The following is a 21,227-nucleotide window of genomic DNA, read 5'->3' as shown; positions in this document are numbered from 1 at the left end:
ACCTGGAAAAGAAAACTACTTGAGGAAGCTCTTGAAGATGGAATATGTCTGACAGGACAAAGATGGCATATTTTGAGAGGTAAGGAAGAGTTTCTGAACGTTCAAAGACGGGGAGGGTGTCTCTCCCTTCGGAAAGATTCAAGTCTGGATAACCACCTGTCAAGAATATCTCTATGCAGAAAAAAGATTAAATTAGATCAGTGGTTTCAACTATTTTGGGGGAAAAAATCCCATTTTAAAACAAAAGCTTCAGTCAGAGCCTCATATTTCAAAACTATCATAAAGAGACAAAGGAGTTCAGGTCAAGGCGGTTGGCAGCTCATTTTCAATTCAGCGGAAACTTAAGATTCTCCAGGGACACAATGGGGAAACCACGGATCCAGATGATTAGGGGGATCCCTGTGAACTCCAATGATACGTTCAACTATGAGACTCTTTGATCCGTGGGTCCTAGAGTACAGGGTAGGAAGTAGGAAGAGAGAAGAAACAGACAAACCTTTCTTGAAAATTATACATTGCATTGATCTGGGGCTTTGATAAGTATGGATACAACGGTCTTGTCGTACTCTCTTCAACAGGCCGCCATATGCTTTCTACAGAAAGGAAGTTAACTTGAAAAAGTGTTGAAATCCCATCCAATCATAAAATGAATTTTTAGCTCTTTAGTTGATGAGTTATCTAGAAATCTGGGAGGGGTTGATGTTTCAGCAGATTTTTATTTTCTCAAAGTATTGAAAGAGTTAACTCATGTAAAGTGTCTAAAACAATGCTTGGAATCCAGCAAAGCTCCCAATAAGTGTTAGCTATCATTACATTTTATATTCCTGCAATACTTAGGGTTTTTTTTTTTTATAAGCACACATTACTTTTGGATTAAGAAAAATGACACGATGTAAAAACAAATTAATACAGACTGATTTAAAGAGGAAAGTTCTAAATATTGATTTCTCTTTCCTTCTATCAAAATGCAAACTGTATTCTTTCAATAAGAGCTCAAGGATGGATTCAGGGTTCCAATAACTACTGTCTTCTTTGTCTTTTTTGGCTTGGTTCTTCCACCACACTTTATGGGCCAAGACAATTTAAATGCATAGAGGGAATATCTCCTCAGTTTATATAAACCCATTCCTCTGATCTCGAAGGAATCATATATGAACTCTGTGAGTGTGCTTGTGTGTGTGTGTGTGTGTGTGTGTGTGTGTTCAACACAGCCTCAGATACTGTCAAACTGCCAATAACAAGAAGGGTAAGGAGGGAGGAGAGGGTTTCATAAGCAACTGTCATACTATACGGAACCAGGCACTGCCCCAAATGCCTCACATAAGCCATATGAAATAGTCACGGAGTATTCCCATTTATACCTAAGGAATCGGAGATTTGCTTACATATAAAATTAACATGACCTGCAAGAGCTGCTCAGCTGATGCAAGAAGGGAAATGTGTGTGAACTTTTTCTAGAATAGAGTCAAAGGACTGGCCAGAATGGACAACCGCAGAAAGCGTTCCCTTAAAATGTTTGCAGAAATGTGATAAGACCAATTAGATCCCATTTTGAACCAAATTAAAATAGGTGAGAGTGGAAATGAAGAGCTGAGACAGACGACGGGCATCCGAAGGAGTGTGCCATACTCAAACAGTGGGAAGTCAGCCTTGCGTAAGACTGACGTAGAACGGACTCTTAAGTGAGGCCAATCTGACAGCCTCAAATATGAATCTGTCATGTGCCATGCTCTCTAACCAGTTTTCTTGCTCAAAATGGTCCACCAGGCAGAGGAAGCAGAACAGAGGGATGGGCAGACACGGAATACTGGGGCAGTTCCCATTTTTTTAAATTGGTTCCACACACTGCTTTGCCAAATACGACAAACACAGGCTCAGATGTCAATTCAAAGTCATAGGAAGAACACGTAAGAATGTCGTTTATTAGTAGGAACAGGGGGAGAAGGGCGATAAGACTTTACGAAATACTAGAAATTGCTGATTGATGTGGAGTCTTTTGGTAACACTAAAGGATGACAAGGAAATTGTGGCTGTTATGTATGATCTAGATTATGTGAAAAAGAAACCTGGACCAAGGATTGGAAACGAGCCAATACTTTTCCTTAAAAAAAAATCCCAAACTTCACACTGAAATTCACTTCTGCTTGGTGGATCAAAGCCTCAGATAAAGTTTAAGGAACCAAGTAACCGTGGCAAACCATGACCAGTTTGAAGATCTTAGTAACGGAAAATTATGAATATGCAGATGAAACTGAAAAATGAGAATTTTTTTTATTAAAGACATTACCCTATGCCTGTGTGCGTCCCCAGCCCTGTAGTGTGATTTTACTATATACAGCACATATATAGCAAAATCTCCAGTAACTGTGAAAGGACAGGAGGCGTAGAGTCAGACCTATTTCAAATCCAAGCTTTGCTAGTCATCAACATTAGATCTAAAGCAAGAAACTGAACTTTCTTCATGCTCAGGGCATTCCGTTTTTGAAAAATGGCTATAACAATAATAGTATCCATTCTCTTTTACTTATAGGACAAATTGAAATAATAGGGGCACCTTGCAAATGTTAATTAAATTTAGATTCGGTTTGGTCCTTGAACCTTAAAAAACAGATGACAACATGAATGGCCGACTTTACACAAAGTGTCTTATTTTTGGAAGATCAAATATGTTACCATGTTTTGCCAAGAGTAATTTCCAGCCACGTAAGCTGCATAAAACATATTTTTGTTCCCAATTAATTCTTTCCAGCAAGGCTACTGTTTAAAAGAAGTAATTTCTGAATATTGGCCTTTCTAATGGGATTTTATTAATATGTAGACAGTGCTCTTAGCTATCTGGACCTATGAAGCCAACATGAAAATGCTTTTCTGAATACGAATGATACTTTTATGTCATCCAAGCCATGTAACAAATTATCTCTTTAGGCGTATATGCAGTGTTTTCAACACAATTTTCTCCCTACCTATCCCCCTTCATTTGTTTCTCCCCAGGCATCCTCTCAGACTGCACGCTCCCAATCAGAAGATGCTTTGTTCGGTTCCTTCAGCTTAGATAAACCTCTTTTCCCTCCCCGTTCCTCCTCCTCTTCTTTCTTGGAAGCCTCCTCGGTCCCTGACCGGGTCCCTTCCCCACCTGTGCTAGCTTCTGGCTTTGGCATCCCACGGCTGTCACTCCTGTAGCACTTAAAACTGAGTATTCTGGGGCACCTGGGTGGCACAGCGGTTAAGCGTCTGCCTTCGGCTCAGGGCGTGACCCCGGCGTTACGGGATCGAGCCCCACATCAGGCTCCTCCGCTATGAGCCTGCTTCTTCCTCTCCCACTCCCCCTGCTTGTGTTCCCTCTCTCGTTGGCTGTCTCTGTCTCTGTCGAATAAATAAATAAAATCTTTAAAAAAAAAAAAAAAAGACTGAGTATTCTAACTGTTCTCCATCTCTCTCCCCTCTGGACCGCGTGCTTCTTGAGAGCAGGGAGCATGTCATTCATCTCTGCGTACCCAACATCTAGCCCCAGGGTCTGACACCCAGCAGCTTGTCCCATAAAGGGCAGAATTCCCCACCCATTCACCCACTGGCCTCTCTACTGTCCTGTAAACAGAACTTGCTACTGACTACAATTCTGCCCTTTCTCTATCATGGCCCGGCCGACCCCACCCAGCCAGGCAGAGGGGGTTCTCCCCGGTCGGCAGACTCAAATCTCCTCATGGCTACTCTTGAAGCTCTCTGGTTCTCCCCCTCTTCCCAACCTCATGACACTTAGAATCAGTAACCTACAATTTAGTACTTGGCTTTATTGCACGTATGATATGATAGATCATACATTAGAGATATCTCCCTGATTAAATCTTCCCTTAAGGGAAATTTTACCTTAACATAAATAATAATTTTCTAAAAGCTCACTATTTGCAAATGGATGGGCTGCTTGAAAATCCTGAAGCCCCCCAGCCCGAAGAGGGCTGTATGGAGCACATGGCCTCTGGAACAACGAGGTTTCAGATAGGGCTGAACTAGGGAATCCCTATACAATCTATGACCCCCCCGTGGGGGCAGAGATAACACCCATGCTTCTCCCATTTCCCCACACTCCCAGCCTAAAGCCTTTTGAGGGCACTTAAATATTACTGATATCATTTGACAGCAGTGTGGAAAGAAATGAGACATTCTCCTGCATGTGAAGATAACTTAGTTTCTTACCAACGTGTCCAATTGTTGAAAAACAAAACAGACACCAAACTCTATTCCATCCAGTATCTAAAGGTATTGTTTTTACTTGTTAAACCCCTCTATAAGCATCATAGTTCTTTTTGTCAATTCACTCACTCTACCTCCTCCCCTCCCCATATGCACACGTGTTTAAACACGTCTGCTTTCCACTTTTAAAAGAAGGAATGAGGTGTTAAGGAACCCAAGGAACAGATCTGTGTTCCAACTTAGTTTCTCACTGGTTGTATGACTCAAGGCAAGACAGAACGCTTTTTTGAATCATAATTTCTTAATATGCAAAAATTAGGCCCAAGTACAGTTCGACTTCCCTACTCCCTAGGGGAATGTTGTAATAAATAAATAAAATTATGTAAAAAAAAAAAAAATCACACGTCACTTTACAGCGTTATTTTTTGTATCTCTGAAGAACTACCTGCTGCAAAAGTAATGCTCGTTCTTTTTTTCCCTACATCTTATTATATACTACTTCCAAGGCAAAAGATCTTGCCGACACAATGAGTAACAAGAACAAACAGCATAGTTAATAAAACCACGGAAACTAGGGGAACATTTCAGTAATTACGGTTATTATAGCAATTAAACACGTTGGGAAGATTAAGTTAAATTTCCATTATAATCACTTTGTTGTCTCTTGGTCATGAGTGTGTGACAACTTTTTGGTAGGTGTTCTATACAATCCAAGGACAGGAGGAGAGTCTTTTGTTGTTGCTTCTGCTCTCACCCCCCGGGATTTCAGGGGAACGCTCCGAGTGTGAGGAAAGAAAATGTAATCTTTGAGCCTGGAAGTACTATTATCCATATGAGATCGATTAAAGGACTATTACGAGCCAAACTCTCACATACTGATCTCTTCCCTAATTTCAAAATGTAGTGTGATATTAGAAGATTTCTTAACTGAAGAAATACATAAAAAGGAAGAATATGGGAATAATAAAGGAGCCTCATTTCAGAGGAGGCATAGACACCTCTCCAAGATGTTACGGGAATCACATGGAAGGCAGGATGATTTAAGATTCTTGCGAGCCAAGATCACCTGATGTTTTAATGTGCTACCGTGGTGATAACGGTTTCACAGAATTGTCAGTTAAAAATCTTACTGGGTATCGCTGGAAGTATTAACCCCTTTGAAAATAGTTCAAATTCAAGCGACTGCACTCTCTTTCCATAAATCTGGGTATGTACCGAGCTTTATCATGAAGTTGGGGTGTTGACTGTGGAAGGCACTGGTACTCTCAACAGCATTTGTTTTATTTTAAAGAAATCGAATTTTAAGATGTAACATATGCCAATTACAGCAGCTGTCACCAAAGCTTCTCCCTCCCCAGCTCCAGTTCTCTCCCCAGCTAATCTTTTCTTTCCTCATCTAGAAGTTGCAAGAATCAGAAACTTCAAACTCTTCCCTATATAATAAGACAATTTCTGGTCATCATATAATGAAAAAGCTTTTATAGATCAGAGCTTTTGGATAAGTAAATTCATGTATTGGGGCTGTAAATAAGGTTTATATTTTCTATCATTCTATGGCTAGACACTGGCTCTGCTATCAGACGATTTACACTTACCCTGGCTTTTTTTGTATCTTGATGTTTTGTGGTTTGTTCTTTCGGTTTAATTCATTCCCGTTCTTGAACCATTTGAATTTGAGAGACGAGTATTCGGAGCTGGTCTCACACCGAAGCACCAGCTTAGAGCCTGCGGCCGACTCCTGGCTTCTCATCTCTTTCAATCGGGGAGGCAAAGCTAAAAAAGAAAAGAAAAGGGAAAAAATTCTGATCATCTTTCAAAGAGGAATATATTCATGTTCGGTGAGCTTGATCAAGACACGGTTCCCAAATGTTTTACTACCTGAGACAGAGAGAAAATGAGTCAGCCAAAATGGATCTCAGCTTGGAGAAAAATAAAATGCCTAAATAAAATATACTTGGGGGTGGGGTGGGGTGGGGGAAAGAACCTAGATTATAAAATAGGCCAGACGGTTACTTCCTCAATCTTTACATTTTCCGATGCCATTAAAAATCCTGAACATTGGTCATTTCAAAACCACAAAAAAAAACCTATGCTAAAGGAGAATATGCAACCAGGCCATCATCACCATTATTACTAGTTTTAATTCCAGTATAGGTAACATACAATGTTCTATTAGTTTCAGGTGTACAATACACAGGCCATTATATTTTTAAAGCATGTTCACATCTCAGATCACAAATTATCTTCATCATAATTCTGTAAATAGGTACAGCAGGCATCATACCCATGCATGTTTGAAATGGGGAAGTTTAATTTTAGAGATGGGTGACTGACTTGTCCATGGTTATCATGTTTCTGCAGAGTCAGAGTTGGGCTACGCTATCGTCAGAAGTGGCCCAAAGAACAAAGAGAATTCATCACTCTTAATAAGGTTCCTTTCTTCAAGACAGAAATTCTTTGGCGACATCACTCTTTTATTGGACCCACGCTGCTGTCCTACAGACAATGAAGGAACATTCCAGATGACTACTATGCTATCGCCAAATTGTCAGTTTGACTGGACTTAGCTCTTCTAAATCTTCTCAAGAGAGACTGGAAGTCCTTAATTTGTGCATTAACCTGTAAGAATACATTAAATACCTCCATACCATTCTTATTTTAAGCAAGATTGCTTAAAAGAGTATCTATTCTCTACTTAAATATTTATGGATAAAATGTTATAACACCTGAGATTTGCTTCAAAATAAAATGGTGGTGGGGAATGGATAGGCATAAAAATGAAACAAATTTCCCAAGAAGCGAGTCGATCATTGCAGAAGTCAAGCAACGGGTACACACGGTGTTTGGTTGTACGATTCAATGCAGTATGCCTGGTTTTGTGATAATAAAAGCTTTTGAAAAAATAAAAGCATAATGAATGGACTTTCCTCTGCATACCACAGTTCACTTAATAATCAACATCACAGAACTTGAGCTCTCAACAGCTCTGTTTCCACCGAGCCTTAGAGAAGCCAACTACAAAGTCCACTTCTGCTCCAGTTCAGGTATTAACAGAAAATCCCAGAAAACAAACCACAGCAAATAATACTGCCCCTCCCTGATCCGGGGTGTAATTATTCACTGGGTATGGTGACCAGGACTCCAAGGACAGCAATCAGAGCCATGTTAGACGTGAACAGGAAATGAAGTGCCTTTCCTACTCTGGGTCTGTTTGTTTTTCTACAATTCTGCCCTTGCCAAGTAAGTCAAAAAAATGTCAGGAATAAGTATATGAAGGTTCCTCTAAGTTATAGCAAAAACCATCTGAGCGTTGTGATTTCTTAGCCGTGCTCCTAAAATTACACGTCCCCTTTTTATTTATTTGGGGGCTAGGAGATGAGGTGGAGAAGTGGGCACTGGAGGCGGAGACCCAGTGGCAAGGTAGAAAACCCGTTTCAGCTGTTCTTCGCCTTTGACACCTGATGATTTTGTCTGGTTCTTGCTTTCTGACAGCTTGAAAATAAGGTTTACTTCTGAACAGATCTTATAGGAGTCTTCTTTTGAGGATGGGGTTCATGAATCTCTGTTTTGGAGGTTTTTAAAAACAGACTAAATTCTCATTTATCTGGAATAGTGTCTGTATGGTCTCATTAACTCTTTAAGACCATCTTTGATTTTGTTAAGCCCAGTGAAGGGTTTTAAAGACACAAATTTGCTGGGGCTAAAAAGCACCAAAGAAACCGGCTTACCTGTACTAAGAAAAATAAATTGCCTCCTTATTTTACATATAAACTAGAACTAATTTGATATTTTTTTGGTTTTCGTTGATTTTTACATTTAACGTGGCACACGGACCCAAACTCTCAAGGTAATTCCCTTGCCTCGAAGCCAAATGTTTTCACCACAATATTCCAGAAATCCTTAACTCTTGGTAAGCACCGTGTCCCCTTACCTACCGCTCCACACAACTGCTTATCAATATCATCTCAAAAGAAATCTGCTAGACTTTGTATTCTTCAGTGTGAATAAACAATTTTTCATCAGATCATTTGCATCTTTTTCCTTTTCTCTCATTCCCTTTCTCTCTCCCCCCTCTCCTTCCCCTCCTATCTCTTTATCTATCTGTCCCTGGGTTCTTTATTTAGAATCTGGATTTTAAACGTGAGAAAACAATCAGACGAATTCAAATGGAGGGATATTCTGCAAAACAACTGGTCTAGACTTCCGACGTGCTGATGTCATGAATGATGACAGGAGACTGACTGTGAGAACTGATGGAGATGAAAAGACCTGACAAATACATGCAACATGTAGCTATCATGGAATCCTGCGTCACAGAAAACTCTCTGAAAGATATTATTGGGACTCGTGGGGAAATCTGAATCAAGGTATCGTATCAACATGAAATTTCCCAAATGTGGTCACTGCGTTGCGGTTATGCGGAAGGTCCTTGTGCTTAGGTGGTATTTGCTGCGGTATTGGCTGAAATGTCATGATGTCTTACAATTAAATTTCAAACAATTCAAGCAAATAAGGAAACACATGCATACATATGCACATAAACACACACACACAGAAGAAAAGGAATCTTGGTTTCCCTCTGTTTCTTGCCATCTGCTCTTGCTTCAGTTCAATAGAAGCCTCAGAATTTCATTAAGTTTTAAAATCTTGGTTAAGTCTGCAGTCATGAAGGGGATTCTTGGGACTATTTGAGTTTTAATTTATAAATGTATCTCCTAAAACTATATCCTCCATTTAAATTCTGTGAGGGAGGGGCGCCTGGGTGGCTCAGTCCGTTAAGCATCTGCCTTTGGCTCAGGTCATGATCTCAGGGTCTTGGGATAGAGCCTCACATGGGGCTCCCTGCTCATTGGAGAGCCTGCTTCTCCCTCTCCCCCTCCCCCTACTTGTGCTCTCTCTCTCTCTGTCAAATAAATAAACACATTAAAAAATAAAATAAAAAATAAATTCTGTCAGTGGGAGGGCACTGAAATCCTCATATGGTTCAACCTCATATCCATGACTTTGGGGCTTCAATCCTCCCTAGGTCCTTCAATGGGAGGAAAACAATCACTCCTGTGGCAGGGCAATGTTTATCCTTTTCTCTGGCATTTCATGTGCGAAGACCCGCACCTCTCTTGTCCTCAAGAGATGATCTGTGATGTAGCGTCACAGAGACCTGCAGATATAAGGTCTATTCTCAAAGCATCCATCCCTGAAACTGACTCCACGTATAAACATTTCTTCATGTTTGGGCTTCTGGTCTATCTCTCTAGCCTAGCCTGAGTTCCTCCCTCCTGCACACAGTTACAAGTCCATCAGAAGTGCAGAAGCTCCCAGCTACTCTAACTTTGCAACCCTAAAAGTTCGCTTAGAAAAATGTCCCTGCTGTATCTTTCAGAGGCAACCATCTATGACGGGAGGATACCCCACTTTTCAGAGAAAAGCTCTTTCAAGGAGTTAACTTAAAATCCTCCAGAACATAAATGGAGAAACGAATCTGTACACCACCAACAAAGCCACACAGCTATGTCCTTGGTCCATGGTGTTCTTTGTCAGTGGGACCTTCCATAGGAGTACCATACAACTTCCTCACTCATTCTTGGTGGAGCCCAGATTCAAGTGTCCTGGAGACTTGGCAACAACCTAAATTCTTCTGTCTCCTTACCTAACCACACTAATGGAATAGCCCTGGATATTTCAGATTCTTCCCAAAAGTGCAAACTAATATTGAGCACCTGTGCTTTGTGTAGTTTTTCTCATCTGTCCATAATGACGTAGTTGAAGAAATTTTCTTTCATTAGATTATAAAATAATAACTATATCTTAATGGAAAACATTTTACTATGTATGTTTCCCAGTCAGGTTTGCTTACCTGAAATAATCTCGTTTATTTCATCAACAAAAATCTACTCCACTAAGTACTTTCTAATACCCAGATACAACTTCATAAGGCCAGGGGTCATTCCTAAACTGGGGGGCAATGTCTTTTCACGGAGTACTTGGATTTTAAAACTGCAAAAAATATTTTATTTGACTTTCAATCCCTGGCTAAGAGTAAAAGATCTGTTCATTAAAATTGCCTTAAGGCAAACGATGCTAAGTTAATGCTTGGAATGCAGTAAGTGTTCTGAGAATCTCAGACGTGACTTATTTGTATTTGGTCTGCCACTATGCAGAATTTCACTTTCAATGTGTTTCTGGAGAGGCGGTATTCCACACCCCAAAACAATGGAATGATAGAGCAGGTTTTAGGCAGTCTTTGCCGAAATCTATTTTGAACTTGCTTGACATTAATATGAATGTATCTACACCCTTAGAAATGTATCAACAGAGACAGACAGTAAAGTGCAAAAAAGAGCAGCCTTTAAAAAATAGAAACTCTAAACCTTCAGAGCAATGCCACACACACTTTACAGGCATTTCTTCTCACTGGCTTTAAGTGTTTTAAAGCCTTTTAAAAGATCACAAACACACTCTGGCAACTCTAACTCAATGCAAGTAGGTACACTTAAAAGTTTATTTTTGCACTTCTACCTTTCTTTTTTTTTTTTTAAGACTTTATTTATTCATTTATTTAGAGATGGGGAGGGGCAAGAAAAGGAGCGAGAATGCCAAGCAGCCTAAGCGCAGAGCCCCAGCGGGACTTGATCCCACGACCCTGATCTGAGCTCAGGACCTGAGCTGAAACCAAAAATCCGACGCTTAACCCACCAAGCCACCCAGGCGCCCCTAAACTTCTCCGTTTCTAATTTGATAATGTCACATGGTGTAGGAAAAATAATTGTGGCGGTAACCCCCAAAGCTTTATTTTACATTCACGACCACACAAACCTGTAGGCAATATGTTCACTTATTCCAACAATTTGATGTGTGAATAAATATTTGTGCTCCAGGTGAAATAAACATGTAAGAAGAACTATTCATCGAAGGGATCCTCCTGCTTTAATCACCTCCCGTGCATGTGTTTTCAAAATATACTCAGTGCTGCTACATCAAATATCGTGCTGTATTGTTAAGAACAGGAAACAAATTCGAGCATGCGTATGGCACGGAGATATGCTGACAGCGTGTGACGCTAGATAAGCTGTTGTTTCTGTTCCGTGAAGGATCTGACAGTGCAGAACTTGCTCCTGACTCTCTCTGTCGGACTAGTGCATCTGAAGAGCTTCACCACACTGAACAAATTAAACAGGAAACCTGCAAAATAGTATCAGATACCGGCGAGCTTGCAGCTGCGATCCCAGAGAAAGCCTCCCCTCCACACAGCCTCTTAAAAGCCTGACATCACACACGAGCAGATCGTGCGGTGAAAATTGGTCGTTCGTTAATGAAAGCCACACGGACACCATCAATCTGTCCTCTAAAGTAGAAGGATGTTCCCTTTTCTGTAGTCATGTTAGAGGTAAATGAATGCCTTTAGAAAGCCTCCAAAATTCCTTTCCTGATCATATTTCTCCCCTCATTGGACCATCTTACGGAGAAGATTACGGTCAGGCACAGAGTGGATGAAGTCTATGCTTGGCCATCTGGTCTTCTGAGCTGCGCTCACAGATTTAAGCTTAAAAGGGAAGATGTATCTTCCCAGGTTAAATTTTGTAACTATAGCTGTGTAAAAGACAGCCAATTCTGGCGGCCACGGTATTTCAGAACGCTCCTTGGATTACCGCCCCTGGGACTGTGGCACGGAGTGGTCTGAAGGCATGGTAAGAACCACCCAACGAGGTCATTATTTGTTGCCGCATGTGGGGACTCAGTGCTCACGCTGGCCCATGCTCCTGCTGAGTCATCCTTCAGAGAGACTGTTCCTGACTCCGCTTAACTAGGGTCTCCTGTGAACTAAAATGGGCTTCTGCTCTTTGTCCCTGTGTATTCAGCAAAGATAGTTGGAAGATGAGATCAAACATGTGCGTGCTTTCGTTTGAGAGAAAGTCACCGTAAAATTCAAGGTTTTATTATAAAGTATCCTCAAGCTGACTCCGTATCATTGGCAGCAAACCAAACCTAACCAGAGAACACACTAGGAATATGCTTCAAAGTACAGTTAAGATAGCTGGACTCCAGAAACACCATGTAGCAGGTCTGTGTCCAAGTGCTGATATGGCGCAAGGATCTGCACGCACACTACTGAAAAACCCTCGTAACATATGCATGGAACATGTCATCACACAACATAAAAGAATAAAATCGGGAGCAGTATTTCAACATCTGGCTTCTAATATTCACAATGGTGGTGTCTCTACAGCCAAAGTTGGCTTCTTAACTGCTGTTGACTTGGATTGCCCAAACACATCAGTTTTTTGAAGGGGACTTTTACTTGTGGATGGGCTCAAAGTTTCACTTCTCACAGTCAACTATTACAGGTTGAATGAAACAGTATGATCCTTTTAAATGTCCTATTTGAGGGTATGAGCCACAATCAGACCCAGCAAAACGGAGGCATATTCTAAGACCCCAGAGGATAATAATCACATTGCATATCTGAATACCATACCCAACAGGCAGCATTGAAAAAAAAGCACATGTAGGGGCGCCTGGGTGGCTCAGTCGGTTAAGCGTCTACCTTCGGCTCAGGTCATGATCCCAGGGTCCTGGGATGGAGCCCCACATCAGACTCCCTGCTCAGCGGGGAGCCTGTTTCTCCCTCTCCCTCTGCCCCTCCCCACTGCTTGTACTCTCTTTCTCTCCGTCAAATAAATAAATACAATCTTAAAAAAAAAATTTAAAAAAAAAGAAAAAAAGCACATGTAAAGAAAGAGGAATTTATCATTTAAGAAATTTGTCTCTACCAAATCAGTGGAGATGTAAGAATAGTTATTAGTAGGTGGTCATAGTCCCTATTTGAAGGATTAGGCTCTTGGTGGTGGTGGTGGTGGTGTGTGTGTGTGTGTGTGTGTGTGTGTGTGTGTGTCCATGTCCATTTTGATTAGCACTGTATTCAAACATCCAAATGTCTAAATTTATTAAATGCGAGATACATAAGTTCTTAGGGGCCTAGCAAGAGCAGAACCTCAAGTGATTGCTGAAAGAGTAAATAGAACAAAGGATCTAGAAGATACTGAGAAAGTAGAGACCCAGGTCCAAAAGTTACTCCAGAGGCCACGCCGACCTTCTCAAAAGACTATTATTTGGAACGGAAGGGCCCCATGACATTATTTTTTGCTTTAATGCATTCCACCGGATTAGGGCTCTTTATACTACTCTCTGCCATATGATGCCAGAGAAAAGGATATGTTACATATAACTGGAAAATTGTCAAATAAACAGGAGTCTCTACTTGGGAATTTTCACGTTCTCCTCTATTTCTGTTCTCTGGTCATTACTGTTTGGGCGTTCTTTGCTCCAACCCAGCCTCCGTGAGGATGCCGGTCACTGCGACCACGGCCCTTCCTGTGCTACTCAGGGCCCTAAATAGGAGTCTTCCCAGAGGCCAGGTGTTCACCCACTTCTGCAGGAAGAGCACACACACTGAAATATTATCTCCTCCGCCTTCAAATCAAAGTCGATCGTCTTCGTTGATTGACCCCAGTCCACAAGGTGTAAGCTTGCTCCCTTAACTAGTAAGTGTGCTCTTTGTTTATAGTCAACATATATCCCCATGTTTACCATTCTCTGCAACAGTTCTTGCAAGGGGGTAATTACTTCAATTTACAAGTGAGGATATCTGGGGGGGGGGGGTTATACTTGAACTTGAACTTGCTTGATGTCACAAGGCTAAGGAGCTTCACACCAGGATTTCAACGCAGAACTTTCGTCTCCAGCAAGGGGTGCTTCTGTGCAGCGTGAGGTGAAGGGAGGAAAAGGGGAGGAGGACAGCAGACTCATAGTGGGGCAGAGGATTCTAGACCATGGCCACTGTGGTAATTCTCTGTTTCTCATAATAAGCTACATAAACCAGATCACCTCTCCACGTACGTCTGTGAGAGATTTACAACACTGCAAAATTCTACAGGGGAAAATAAGTGCAGATTTATTAGGTAAGAGAATTTTTTTGCCTGAAAATTGATATTATGTTTGTTGAAATTCGCAGTCTTCCTCTTCTCTACGGTTCTGTAGTTCTGTGCCCAGTATTTTGTAAGTTGAGGGCCAAGGAAAAAAATTATAAAACTACCATAAGAGTGTTCCAAAAGCCTAAGAGATGAAGTTGAAATAAGGCCCTCTTAGTACTTTCAACATTAACTTCTTTAGAATAGTAACAGCTAACACTTACTGAGTCCCTACTATGTGCCAGACAGTGTTCCAAGAAATTTATGTCCACTCTTTTTAAGCGTTATAACCATTCCAGGAGATAGGTATTACTATCATTATTCCCAGTTTACAGAGAAGGAGTCAGAAACAGAGAGGTAAAGCCACCCCCTACAGTCACACAGCAGATAATATCGTGGCACCTGTATCTAGACTCTAGAAGTCTGACATCAGAGCTCCTGCTCTTAACTAGTGGGCAATTAACAATCATTTGCTATGCTGGATACGCTCCTAGGTTAAATGTCAAATTTAATATATTGATATCTTAAGAGTAACCACAGTTTCCTGATCAAATCTGGGATACACTACATGGCAGATCATTTCTGCACATAATTCCCAGGACAAAAAAGTCTGAGAGAGAAAGTAGATATGAAAATGGCTGAATTACCTAAGCTACCTGGGTGATTTATAAGGAAATCAAACAAGATCGAACACTTGAAACTGGCATACCAAAACCATTTTTTTGACTTGTGTGACTATCTGTCATCTGCCAAATGCCACAAGGGTAAACCACGCTCTATCTCGCTGAAACTCAATAGCCCCTGGGTGAGGACACAGCGACAAGAGGGTCTTCACAGATTACTGTTGTCCTTTCGAGGTGTAAAGGCAAACACCGTGACAAGGGATGCGGGAGCCAATCACGGCGCCGCTGCTGGCAGCGCAAGCCAATGTTCCACAGGGCTGCCTCCTTAACGCTGTCACCACAGCTGCCGCCAATTCTAGGACCGTCTCCCTCACAGACAGAACCTAGAAGATGTCCCACCAGCTTCATTTAAGGCCATCCATACACAGGGTTGAAATGGATCCATTTCAGTTTGAGCTAACTGATGTGCAGCAAATCTCATTTGACGTAAGTTTATAAATTTGATCCTTTCTGTTGTCAAAAAGTGGGGCTTTTTCTTTCATTTGTTGCACAAACCTGCCATATTCTACTCCAATACATCACTTAAAAACAGAGAAATGGAGAAATATCTAGTTACCGCAAATTTGGTATTATATTTATTTTCTTATTGGAACGAGGCTTTTCTTTCTGATGTGTTCATTGCTTAAGTAAATTTAGCACACTTGCATGACCTTGGTGTGTTAATATTTGTCTTCATAACCATGATTTCTTTGTTCAAATTGATTTACAATCATTGAATGAACTGGTATCACTAACATTCCCTTTTTCTCATTTGAAAGAAGGAAATTATATAGATGTTCTAAACTGGATAAAATTCCCAGGTAAGATGAGTTAGCCCTTGATTGTAATGAGTTTTAAACAGTGACAACTATGTGAAGACTTTTAAGCATGACATAAAACATATGCATAAAACCTAAAGCATTGCTTGTGAGCAAAGCCCTTCACTGATCTACCAACGATAGCTCCCCATGATCTATTTTTCACACGGCCAGTTCAAATGTATTCCTTCTGTGAAGAAGAAGAAAAAAAAATTTAGCAGTGCTAATCATAAAATAAATGTATCCTTTCAGGACATCTAAAATTTATTTCTTTGTTATTCAGGCAGGTCAATTTTTCTGGCAACCACACGTTTCCAACTTTTCCTTTTTATTTACAGATAACTTATTAAACTGGATGACACTGGAAGGTACATGCCAGGATTGAACGGAGACTTCTTGACTCACTGAGGCCCACCAGACCAAAGTTCAATTTCTCTCCACTCCGTTTACTACAGTTTTAAATAACCAGCCTTGCACCCCTTCTTACGTAGAGCCCAAGTCTGACTTTCCGAGGATCTTTAAAGCTTGGGTAGCTCTTTGCAGTTTTAAGCAGGTCTGCAGACAACCTAACAATTGAATCCTTATCATTTTGCTTCTACCCCACAGGAAAGACCAGGGAAGGCGATTTTCTTATCTTTAGGTTCCCAGGGTCATGAATTTGGTGAAGAGGTGGAAAATGACCAGAGTCAAATTAAACAGACTGTTCGTAGTAAGAAAATCTGGGCTACATCACTGACCATCTGAAACAATCTAATTTTGTCACCTATCTTACAGAGCTCCAATGCTGGGATGCTTTCCTGTACAGAACTCACAAGTCAAATTGTTAAGATTAGAGCCAAAGTAGTCTGGTTTCAGACAACACACACATGCACGCGCGCATACACACACACACACACACACACACACACACACACACACACACACACTCTATCTCTCTCTCTCTAAGGAAGACTTAAAATTCATAGCTTCCCTTATTTTACATAAAAAACAAATGCATTAAAGCATCTTTTGAAAATAAAAGTGAGCTGCTTCCCACACATGGAGATAATCCTTTGGTGCCTAAATTGCAATCGCATTTCCCCAGCACTGAGATTCACAAACATGACACAAAAGAAACGTAAATGAAGTTTGCTTAGCCTGTCAACATGTAGCTTTTCCTTCCTCCATAGGGCCCGGCACACCACTAGAAATACCTTTCCTTTTGTTTGTTTTTCTTTAGAAAGAAGTTTAATTAGATTCACTGCTAATAGTTTCTGGTCCCTGAATTTAAATCCCTAACTCCGCGCAAAACGTCCTGCACGTCTCTCTCTAGCTTTCGAGAATCTTTATTACCCGTAAGAATGGACAGTCAGCAAACCCGGGGTCCAGCACTTGTTTGGTTTGTGGGATTAGGGAGTCACATAATTACTCTGAACCTCAATAATCTTGTGCATAAAGGCGGTGGGGGGAGTACCACGGCCTTACCTATTTCACACAGTTGTGAAAACCTAATTAAAAAATGATAGCGAAAACATCCTGCATCTTGAAAAAAATGAGTTCTCATGAATAGTGCTGATTTGACTGCCATTATCTAGAAATCAGCTGAAAAGTTAGAAAATAGTAGGTCCTATAAACGCAGAAGGCAAAACATTACATAATTAACACCTGAAAAGCTGCATATAGCTTTGGTCATTCTTCAAGACCCACCCTCTCCTGCCCCCCCCCAAAAAGGCAGCTGGAAGCCATCAAGAGGGGCCACTGAAATGTTCAAAGGGAAGGGCTGCCAGTGTATAGAAATAGACTAAACATCATAGAATCCTCGAGACTGATAGAGGAAGGCCAAGAGAGGAAAGCCATGGGTCCTTAAAGTCATCAAAATTTTATAGTCATAGAACTGTCGAAGCATGAAGCAAGTCGTTTTAGAACAGAAAAAGGAAATGAACCTTTTTTTGCACAATAAGAAGGATGATTTGGAAAACGCTTATTCTGGGAGTCTGTGCAGGAAAAGGACTCAGGAAGCAGTACGCAGGAGGAAAAGGTGGGCTTTGGAGTCGGGCAGCCCAGCTTCCGACTCCAACCTGACCAGTTCCCTGGCCCTGGGTGAGACCCAGCCCCTCTTCTGCATGGCGGGTTTGCCTCACACGGGATGAAGGGAGAGTGCCGTACCGTGTACTTCGAACCGGTCAGATTCAGAAAGAATTCACTACATTCATGGACGGAACTAGAGACAGCTCATGGTTAGGTTAGTAAAGCTTCCTTCCTAGAAGGCCATGTTCACCATCTGTGACCTACTCTGGGCAGAGTCCAAGGAGGGCATTCCTTGTACTACCAGCACTTAGCCTACTATTTACGATCTCATCTCAGGATGAAAAGGGGTACTCATCTGGTGAAATCTGAATAAGGCCGGTAGTTAGGCACAGTATTAATACCAATGTTAATTTTTAATTTTGATCAATATACCAAGGGAATGGGACGCTGGATGAGGGGCATATGGGAACTCTGTCCTATCTTTGCAACTCCTCCATAAATCTAAATTATGCCCCCCCAACACACTCCAGATGGCTTGCCTAAATTATATATTTTTTGAATGGTAAGTTAAGTGCCCCTCTTCTGTGTTGCCATAAAGCCATTACCATTCCTTTGACTACAATGCACTTTCTAGGTGTTTGTTTCACCAAAGAGACAGCAGGCTCCTTTAAGTCCAGGCCTTTTTTTTTTCTTTAATTCATCTTTTATCCTAGTAACCAGAATAGTGCTCGATAGTATTTGCTGAATAGATAACCTAATAAAGAAATAAAGTCAAACTGTGATTCAAATACTCCATATCAAATGAGCCCCTAGTTTCTCTCTAATACACAAGATTTACGTTAGAACATTGGCTTTATCAAGGTTATCACCACTTTTTTTTTTTTAAAGATTTTATTTATTTATTCGACAGAGATAGGGACAGCCAGCGAGAGAGGGAACACAAGCAGGGGGAGTGGGAGAGGAAGAAGCAGGCTCATAGCGGAGGAGCCTGATGTGGGGCTCGATCCCATAACGCCGGGATCACGCCCTGAGCCGAAGGCAGACGCTTAACCGCTGTGCCACCCAGGCGCCCCTATCACCACTTTTCTTACTCACATTATATGAACCAATTACATGGTCTCTTTTCAACCAAACATATTAGAATATTGTGTATTGAATACCTTCCAGAATACAAATAACGTCCAGATTCAGGCTCATTCTTACAGAAGAGGGGCTGGGTCTCACCTAGGGCCAGGGAACTGGTCAGGTTGGAGTCGGAAGCTGGGCTTTATCCTCTCAGATATTTCTTGATTTCCATTCTTGCAACAAACGTTAGTGTGTCTATTAAAGAGATATCCCTGTTTTAAGTACTCGAGATACAAACCCGAATAAGAAAAACAAGATCACTACCCTCCTGGAGCTTACAGCCTGGGGTGGGGGCAGGAAGAGGAAGAACCTATTAGCCACTTAGGCGGTAGCATGATTTGTGAAATAAATTCTTTATCTTTGCAATCTAAAAAGGCTAAAAAATGCTGAGGCAGCTATATCCTTTCCACTCAGTCATGCAATATACAGCCTTCTCTATTCAAATCAAGACTCTGAGAATTGATCACTAAATCCATATACAACCACCTGATATTAATCAGCCAAACATTGCTCAAAGGGTAAGATGGCATTTTGAAAACGTATATCCATCTGTTACAGATTACTTTCCTTATTAAAACAGCTATTCTACTAGGTAGGCTTTCTCTGCATAAATCATATTCGCAATACTTCATGATACCATGTTTTGCTCTTACCATACTTTAGTACTAAATACAAGTCATGAAGTATGGCCGGTGAAAAGCCCGAGTCAGCCAGGCCTAAATTCAAATCCCACTCTGCCGTATGCTGGCTGCGAGACCTTTGGTAAATTAGCAAAATTCTCTAGGCCTCAGTCTCCTAAAATGTAAAATGAGATTAAATAGAACCAGCTTCGCAGGGCTGTGAAGAGGATGGAAGAAGATGATGGAATAATGTACTTAGCAGTCCGTGTGTGTCACATGGCAAGCGGGCAGCGACATCGGTGCTATTCTTAGTACATCATTATTTAGGTCCTTGTTTAGTTGTAGCAGCTTACTAAGTTTTCTAAATTAACATACGTTTTTAAAATTACTGCCCACTCAGAACTGAGACCAAGGAAAGCATATTTATTCCTGTCGTGGGCAAAATAATGACTTCCAAAGATGTTCCCATCCTAATCCCTAGAACCTATGAATATGTTGCCTTTTATGGCCAAAGGGACTTTGCAGGTGGGCTTAAGGTAAGAAACTTGAAATGGGGAGATTGTGTTGTACCATCCAGGGCACCCAACATAATCATGTGAATCCTTAACCGCAGGTGATCTTCCCCTGTTGTAGTCAAAGAATGGGCAGGGTTGGGATGTTGCTGGCTTTAAAGTCAGAACCCAGCCCCCCACCCCGCCCTCCATCCAAAAAATGTAGACAGCCTCTGGAAGTTGCAAAAGCCAAGATTCCCTTCTAGAGCCTCCAGGAGGGAATGCAGCCCTGCCAACATCACGACGTTAGCCCAGTGCGACCCGTCTCAGAATTCCACCCTATAGAACTCTTAAGATAATAAATGTGTGTTGTTTTAAGCCTCTCCGTTCATGGTAGTTAGTTACAGCGGCAGTAGAAAACTATTACAGTCCCCAAAGAGAAATCAATTGTGTTAACCTTCCAATATTAAGAACTGTGGAACCCTATCTCATGAAATGGTATATAGGACCTAATTGACAAAAATAGGTACACCAGGGTAAGTAGAGCCCAGCTACGCATCATTCACCCTTAATATCCTCCTATGCGGAATCCAAGAGAAAGTTCACATCAAAGGAATCATAGACCCCAAAGCACAGAGATTGAAACAGAGACTGAAAACCATCAGGAGTTCAAGAACTCAAGTTCAGCCCCAGAGACTGACCCCAACCAGTGGTGGCCCCATCAACCATTCTCTCTCTGGCCTCTGTTCCCTGTTTGCAAAACGAAGAGGTCGGGTCCTCTTGCGTACTGTTAAGCTCCAAAGTGAGTCAGAGAGATCTTTTTTCTCGTTTTTGTACACTGTGTTTTAAGAATTTATAAGCAGAGAGTCACTGACCAAATTTTTAGATTTAAACATGTTTTACGAATCCTAGCATCCCAATGGCAATAGCATACAAAAAAAAGAGAGGACAGGCCTTTTACAGAATCTTCCAAGGCTTTCAAAAACCCAAATCTAAAAATTGGTAGAACTGTGCTTAAATTTGACAGTTAAGGAACAAAATAAAATAAATTATTTTTCTCCTGACTTTAAGCAGCAATAGTTTCCTTCTCGATTTTTAGAAAATGTAATCATTTAGGCATTTTAATAAATAAAAATTTAAAAAAATCCTCAAAATAAGACTTCAGGGATTAACATCACATTCACTTTGGGGTTGATGTCTGATGAAATCCATCACTTGGAAATCATATATCTTAGTTCAAGACCCAATTTCTATTTCTAAAGAAAGCTGTATCTTGCATAACTTTGGTATTCCTCAACTATCTTACATAACACAAGGGAAAATTGTAGGATGGGACCAAAAACATGCAGCA

The 21,227-nt window shown here is 41.1% G+C and overlaps 1 protein-coding gene and 1 long non-coding RNA gene across 4 annotated transcripts in view; one reads left to right on the top strand and one right to left on the bottom strand.

Annotated features, from left to right (window-relative positions):
• NRG1 (neuregulin 1) overlaps window positions 1-21,227 on the bottom strand; it is a 1,040,075-nt gene that overhangs the window by 156,614 nt on the left and 862,234 nt on the right. The window contains exon 2 of the mRNA XM_045779292.2: window positions 5,784-5,961. Coding sequence (XP_045635248.1) covers window positions 5,784-5,961 — 178 coding nt within the window. The remainder of the gene's footprint in view (window positions 1-5,783; window positions 5,962-21,227) is intronic.
• LOC123780392 (uncharacterized) lies at window positions 7,272-16,670 on the top strand. Of its 3 annotated transcripts, XR_015721964.1 has the most exons (5): window positions 7,272-7,428; window positions 8,313-8,555; window positions 13,519-13,727; window positions 14,053-14,144; window positions 15,972-16,670. It is a non-coding gene; the product is annotated as an uncharacterized LOC123780392 (long non-coding RNA). The 3 variants fall into 3 exon arrangements; XR_006776388.2 differs by having other exon boundaries at window positions 7,276-7,428; window positions 14,053-16,670; XR_006776387.2 differs by lacking the exons at window positions 13,519-13,727; window positions 14,053-14,144; window positions 15,972-16,670 and adding an exon at window positions 11,064-13,512 and having other exon boundaries at window positions 7,284-7,428.

Source organism: Ursus americanus, chromosome 27, assembly GCF_024610735.1.
Source record: "Ursus americanus isolate L20-20 chromosome 27, mUrsAme1.1.p, whole genome shotgun sequence".
Taxonomy (NCBI): Eukaryota; Metazoa; Chordata; class Mammalia; order Carnivora; family Ursidae; genus Ursus; species Ursus americanus.
The sequence above is the reverse complement of the archived record's forward strand: the minus strand, read 5'-3'. Positions and strand labels throughout refer to the sequence as shown.